Source organism: Gavialis gangeticus, unplaced genomic scaffold (genome assembly GCF_001723915.1).
Source record: "Gavialis gangeticus isolate Ggan-Ray unplaced genomic scaffold, GavGan_comp1, whole genome shotgun sequence".
In the NCBI taxonomy this organism is placed as follows: Eukaryota; Metazoa; Chordata; order Crocodylia; family Gavialidae; genus Gavialis; species Gavialis gangeticus.
Genome location: NW_017729024.1, coordinates 130,253,285 through 130,260,061, shown reverse-complemented (window position 1 = coordinate 130,260,061; position 6,777 = coordinate 130,253,285). Strand labels below are relative to the sequence as shown.

The 6,777-nt window shown below is 45.0% G+C and overlaps 1 protein-coding gene across 1 annotated transcript in view; it reads left to right on the top strand.

Annotated features, from left to right (window-relative positions):
• The first annotated feature begins 276 nt into the window (after positions 1–276).
• TBCA (tubulin folding cofactor A) overlaps positions 277–6,777 on the top strand; it is a 68,862-nt gene continuing 62,361 nt past the window's right edge. Inside the window, exon 1 of the mRNA XM_019517731.1 lies at positions 277–392. Within this exon, the coding sequence (XP_019373276.1) occupies positions 340–392 (53 nt within the window). The 5' untranslated portion in view covers positions 277–339. The remainder of the gene's footprint in view (positions 393–6,777) is intronic.

The following is a 6,777-nucleotide window of genomic DNA, read 5'->3' as shown; positions in this document are numbered from 1 at the left end:
ACTGGCGGGGCAGCCGCGTACACACCCAGCCCCGCCTGCTCCTCGCGGTGCCCCGGGTGGGCAAGAGCCTGCTTTCTTCCGCGCTTGCACGCCTTCCCCCGCATTACGCGCGGGGCTGGAGCACGCCCAGACCACACCCCACTACCGCGACCGGACAGTCCTGCCCCGAGCAGGACAGTTCCATTGCGAGTCACCCCCCCCCCCCGGGCGGTGGTACAGTCCGGGTGGGAACGGCGCTGCGCATGCGCGCGGGAGCTGCAGCCTGTGTCGCGTTCCGGCAGGCAGCGCCGCCTCCCGCCGCTCCGGCCCGGCTGTTGGATTCGCGCCGCCCCTCCCGCCATGGCAGACCCGCGCCTCAGGCAGATCAAGATCAAGACGGGCGTTGTGAAGCGGTGAGTGCGGGCGCCGCTCTCCGACCCCTGCCGCCTGCGGTGGGGCTCAGCAGGCCCGGCCAGTCTCAGCCGCCGGGAACCCCCGCCCCACCGGCCCCGGAGCTGCTGGAAGTTTCGCGGGCGCGAGCCGCCGGCCCGGCCTCCCCTCCCCTTCCCTTCCCTCTACGGCCCAGACTGTTAGTAGTTTTGGGGCCTGCCCTGTCCCGGCCCGAGGAGGCGCCTGGTGGGGGCCGGACACGGGTGTGACGGAGTGGGCTCAGAGGCAGGGTCGGGCCGGGCTGGCTGCGGTCCGTGTCGTCGAGTGACGCAGAGGTGAGTGCGCTGCACAGGGAGAAAACACGCGCGGATCCGACACGAGGCAAGTCGCCGAACTCGGCTTTGAGACCCAAGAATGAACGTTATGTGTTAGTGCTGGCACTTCACCCGTTTGCTGACTGCTGAATCATCCCAGTGTCCCAGGTCGGGAAGGTCGGCTGGGTGTGCAGTCACTAACCTGTCGTGCCTCACCGCACTGAGCGCTGATGTGCCTCACTCCCGTGATCTGGTCGAGCTGGGATGTTGCACGCTCCGTCTGGGGTGACTGCATTGACTTAATTCAGCAGAGACAGAGTGGCTGGCCTCTGTGCTAGGGTTGAGGCCTTTAAGAGTCCAGGGTTATTGTCAGTAGTCCCAGGAAAGTGGGTGAGACAGGTAGGTAGCTGTGCTGGTTAAAGTCAGGCAGGGCAGGATAGTGCTTTTGGCCAGTCATAAATTTCATGATTTTCCAGGTTTAATCCAGACTTCAGCTGTCACTGTATATCCATGGACATCTCTAGTCCAAATTAACTGTTTTTCATTGAATTGGGATTAAAGGTAATGCAGACTAGAGCAGTCTGAAGTAGGCAATTTAAACTGTAGTAATTAACATGTATATATGGTGTTGCTTTTAGAAAAAAACAGCAACTCAGATAAACGTTTGTTCCTTGGGAATGTAGGTTAGCATTGCCAACAGGGTTTTTGCAACATAACCAAGGCTGTCCTTCCCCACCCCCCATAGCCTTTACAAAGTCAAATGTAAAACACCTTTACAAAGTCAAACCTGACAACAGCACCTCACCAGTGACTAAGTATCAGTATCCTGACTAAGCCCCCCAGCTCTGCCCAAGTGTGTGGGCTACAGGTCTGTGAAGAAGGGGGCAACCCCCTTGATTGTATATTAACCCTTAATTTGAATTGAAATTTGATTGGCCCTGTGGGACGTAAATCAGTTAACATGGTTTGGAAAATGGTGAGCACATTTACAAATGGCCTTAGATTGTTTCAAAGAGGCAAGCTTTCATGGGCAACAGGCTACTTTGTCAGATGCTGTGATGGAAGATTTGTAGTATCTAATGAAGTAGGCTACAAAATCTCACACCACCCTGAACTGGTTAGTCTCTCAGATGCTGGCCTTCCTTGCCAGAAAAATCAATGAGAAGCTACTAACAATAGCAAGGACAGTGATTTTTAGCATTCCCTGGTTTGGGCTTTAATAATGAAGAAATAGAATAGGCAAAATTTTGTATTAAAAAGCTTTCCATCCTTCATGATTTTGTGGTTTAAATTCAAAACAGTGAGCAACTATGTATGGGGTTTGGTGCTTTACTTGACTATCCAATCTTAAGGTATAGCTGGATGCAGCATAACTATCTTAAGAGTTAGGGAATATAGTTATGGTTTAGGTGATGCGTGAGCTGAACTGATGCAATGTTTCTATCGGTTCCTGTATCAGTATAGTGAAAGCTAAATTGGTTTAAAAATACACCAATTTAAGCTCTAGCTATACTGGGACAAGGTATGCTGGACTTGCAACAGATCACCGATGGAGTGCTTTAATTTTGAAGTGCTTTATTTCTGTATTTGTTTATTTGATTTATATGCTGCCCCTCTCAGCTAAGGCTCAGGGTGATATGCAGTGAGAAAACAGAACAGCTCTAGCTTTTCATGTTTATACTCGTGCACTCTTTTGCATTTGAGCACAGTAAATTATGAACTTTACACATGCATAACTTTCTCTTAAATCTGTTTTTATGGTTTGACGACTCTAGTGTCAGTCATAACAACAGTACAAAGTACTGTGTATGTATATCCTGAATTGGGGTTGTTATGGATTGGAACATTTGGTGCAAGAGTTACAGTCAGAAACATCTTAATAGTGGGAAATAAGGACTGTGCCTAGGTTGAATTTTCAGATTTCAGGCACTTTCAGAAGACAAAGCATTCTATTATTTCTTGTGTCTCTAAAAACTCCTCTGAATCCTTAGGCCTTAAAAAAAAAAACTTTACAGAATCTTATAATAAATGATTACACTTTAATATTTTGCAGAAGCTTCTCAAGTGAAACTTGCTAGTGTCTTGTATTTTACTGGACACACTGTAGCTTTGAGAGAACAGTAACAGTTATCAAACTGATAGTACTTCAGATGTTCACTGTTTTATAGACACTAGCTAATTTTCACAACAGTTATTTGAAGTGTAGCTAATTGTTACCTCCTTTTTTACCCAGTAGGAAATTGAAATGTGGCTCTCTCGAGAACACAGGGACTGTCTGTAAAAGATAAGATTATAATTCTGGAGTGTTAATTCTCAGTCCAGGGCCTAAACCATTAGACAGCATTGTTTATTGTTAATAGCGTGCCTGTTGCACAAGCATCTTGTGACTTTCAGTTAATCTCTGTAACTGCATGGAGGTCTTTTATTTTTTATTACAAATGGGGTTTGTTTGGTAATATTGCTTACTAGATTATGTAGTTGGAAGAAATGTTAGGCAAACTTTCAGGCACAAGATGCCCTTTCTCTTGTCTGGAGAAGAAACAGATATAGTTTAATAAACTAACACCAGGTAAAGCAGTGACTTTGTTCTGTTTAGCTCCATAATGTAAATGAGAGGTGTCAGGTGCCATCCAGCCTGTAAGAAGCCCCATGGACCAGATAATCAACCTCCAAAGACTGGATCCAGCCTCTGGGCCATGTGCTTGACATCCCTAATGTAAATGGAAATAGCCACTTTAAAGAAGGGGAAGAGAGCAGTAAACCTGGGCATCAAAGAAAAGTTATCAGAAGTAACCAGTAAAGGGCAGTTAAATTAGCTACAAAATGTTTCTTGTTTTGATTGATCCCTTTTGAAGGAGGTAGTTTCTGATGCTTTCTAGCATAGTTGTGTAGTAGGGCTGTGTGAAACACCTGTGTTTCGATTCGGTTTCGGATTTGGCTGTTTCGGAGGGACAGCTTTCAGTTTTGATTCGGCCAAATGTGTTTTGGAGTTTTGACACTGTTTCAGTGATTCGGCCATAGGCTATAATGGGCAGTCACTAAAATGCCTATAACTTTGTTATTTCTTGCCTGATTTGGATGAAAATTGCAGGGATGAAGGATAAAGCCTGCTGAGTTTCAAGGAGATAGATGCAGGGGCTTCTGTGAAACTGCATCTCAAACTGTTCAAAGCAAAACTCTTATCACTTGCCAGCAATGGCAGCATGCGGACATCCTGCATGCTGTGGGGCTGTGCCAGACTCATCCCGCAGGGCACGGGCCCCCAGATCTGCAGACGGGATGACAGCAGGCTGCTCTCTCTCCTGCAGAGCACTGGGACTGGAAGGGACCTCAGGGACAGATTGCAGACAGTGGCCAGCTACAGATGTCAATATCAGAGAAGTCCTTTCCTCCCACTCTCCCCTCCCTCCTTTTAGTTTCTGTTTCACTGAAAGCCTGGCTCCAAAACTCTGAAATTTTCTGAAAGGTTTTGGATGTTTTGGAGCCTTCCATTTAATTGTGGATTCAGTGCTTTGGGTGCTGAAATGGGCCGAAACAGCTCCGAAACAAAATGTCTGCCGAAGTTTTGCACAGCCCTATTGTGTGGCATATTTAGAGGTATATGTTGCCTTTGCAACCTTCTGACTTAGTCTCCAGGTGACGTTATGTTTCTTGCATCAGCACTGGAAGTAGATACCACTTTTGTAACCTACCATTTTTCCTTCATGTTTAAGATATTCTATTTTAGACTGTGAATTTTATTAACAGGACTATTTGGGGTTGGGGGGGTGTTTTTGGTGGGTTGTTTGTTTTTGTTTTTTTTTAATTGCTCTGTACCTGGAAGCCTCTTGGGCATTGCTTTGTGAAGAAAAAGCTTGTCATCTCCTCCTTCCCCTATCCCTCCAGGGGAGGACTTTGAATCAGTAAGCTGTTTGAGGACTAAGAGTATTCTAGTTTGATGCAGAGTTCCCCAGGAAGAATGGATAGCAATTGGGAGAGTATGGGAACTGGATCCTCCTCCTCTGACAAATTATGAATAGGGACCTACCCAAACAGAGGTGGCAGAGGGGCAACTCTGCAGGCCAGTTGTGTCATTGGCCCCCCATTTTTTGCAAGCTTATCATGGTGGGCCCCCCCTGCCTCTGATTGACGGGGGCGCTGCCTTTTGCATGGCCCCATGCATTGCTGCTGATTGGCCAAGAGGGGCAGAGGTGCATGAAAGGCAACCCTCAGCCAATCGGTGGCAGAGGGAGTGGCTGTCATCTTAGCTGCTACCTTTCATGCTGGTGGCTCCCCCATCCTCTTCTCCCAGCAGGCTGTGATACTTAGCCCATAACAGCTGCTGGCCCTGGTGATTCCCTGCAAAATAGTGAAAACCAACATTTTTCATGATGTTCTCAAAAATCACAATTTGAGTAGGTCCCTAATTATGAACTTTACATGTGCGTATCTCTGTTTCTCTTAAGGTTCCTATATCCCAAGTTACATATGCAACTAGATTTTGACCTGGCTAATAAAACAAGAACTATAGGTCCTATAAAACAAGATAGCAGGTAGATATAATGCCCAGAGGTTTTGTTGTTGTTGTTGTTTTAAAAAGCATTGTTGGTTGTTCTTGCTGAACTGGGAGCCCTTACTGATTTAAGGCAAAGTCTCTTGTTTGGCATGGTATTGTTTAGCATTTAATTAAGATCAGCTCTAAAAGTTCCAATGTGAATGAACTGATATTTTCTCCTTGAACTGCCTGATTTACACTGCACTGAAAGAACGTCAGTGACATTCGCATGCAGAATTGTTGTCTTTAGGGTTAGTGATGTCAGAAAAATTCAGTAGTGTCTGATAAAGACTTGTTTATATGTAAATCAGAATAGCTGGTATATTTGAATATGTCTTATATTATGTGACAATTCATCACTCGATTTTAAAAAAAAATGGATCTCTTCATTGGATCTGTTGAGTGTATTTTAAAAGCACTTCCTTCTCTTTGAGTGGCAGAAAATTTGGCAGTGCCTTCATCCCTCTGTTGTACCTATGGAAAGTTAAAATGTTTTGATGGTTTACCTTACAGACTAAATACATTTAAAAACTGTAAGATGCAAATTTGCCCTGCCTTCTGCTTGATTTCAGACTATTTGTATACTGCTGACCAAATCTTGGTTTATTTGGGCATTGTGCCTGGTAGTTGTACAAAGAGGAATGCTCATTAATTTTTTAAGACTAGGTTAAGTGGATGGTGTAGATACGGATGAGCCTACCCTGCCTTGAGTAGGCGGCTGCAGATGATCTCCTGAGGTCTCTTTCAGCCCTACTTTCCTACAATTGCATGGTACAGCCTTAGCTATGACTGGAGTTATAGCTGTTAATTAACACATAGATAGTTCTGTGCACTTCACTATGTTGGTGCTGTCTTTTCAGGAGCTCAAATAATTGCCTATGGAGGCCAGAAGACTGAATAGTACAGCAGTAACGCATCCTGATGACTACAACTATATTTTTACTGTATACTTATTTTAAGTCTTTTTGTGCAACTTGAATTGAAAAATCAGTAGTATTGTTGCTCCCCAAACATATTATCTTCCACTAGTAGAATGTATAAATAGTTGAGAAGTTGAACCATGAAGTATTTTCAAGCTGTCTGCATAAGAACATATAGGGGAATTAAAGGTGTAAAGTCAGTCTGTACAATTTGGCATGCAAATGTGGATCTCCTCACTCAGAAAAATGGCTTTTGATAGCTGGAAGATTAAACTACAGCAATATAAAGCTGTTTAATCCTAAATAAGGGGATCCATGTGGGGGTTTAATGTCTTCAATTTAAGGACATCAATTTCACACTTTTCCTTAATCTGCCTTAACTTTTCTGAGTAGCCCCATGTAGACAAGATATAGAAGTGGTGCATAACATCCGTGAGCATCTTATCAGTTTGAGGGCTAAGAAGATTTTTAAAGGGTAAGAGCTACTGCTAGTCTGTGGAGCAGAATCTCTACACCAGTGATTCTCAACCAGGGTGAGATCCCATTAAGGGTGATGCACCTCTTGGCTCCTGCGTGAAGAGCTAAAAGCTCTCCTCCCCCCAGTCCAGTGCCTTGCCTCAGCAGTGCCTGTGGCTGCCCC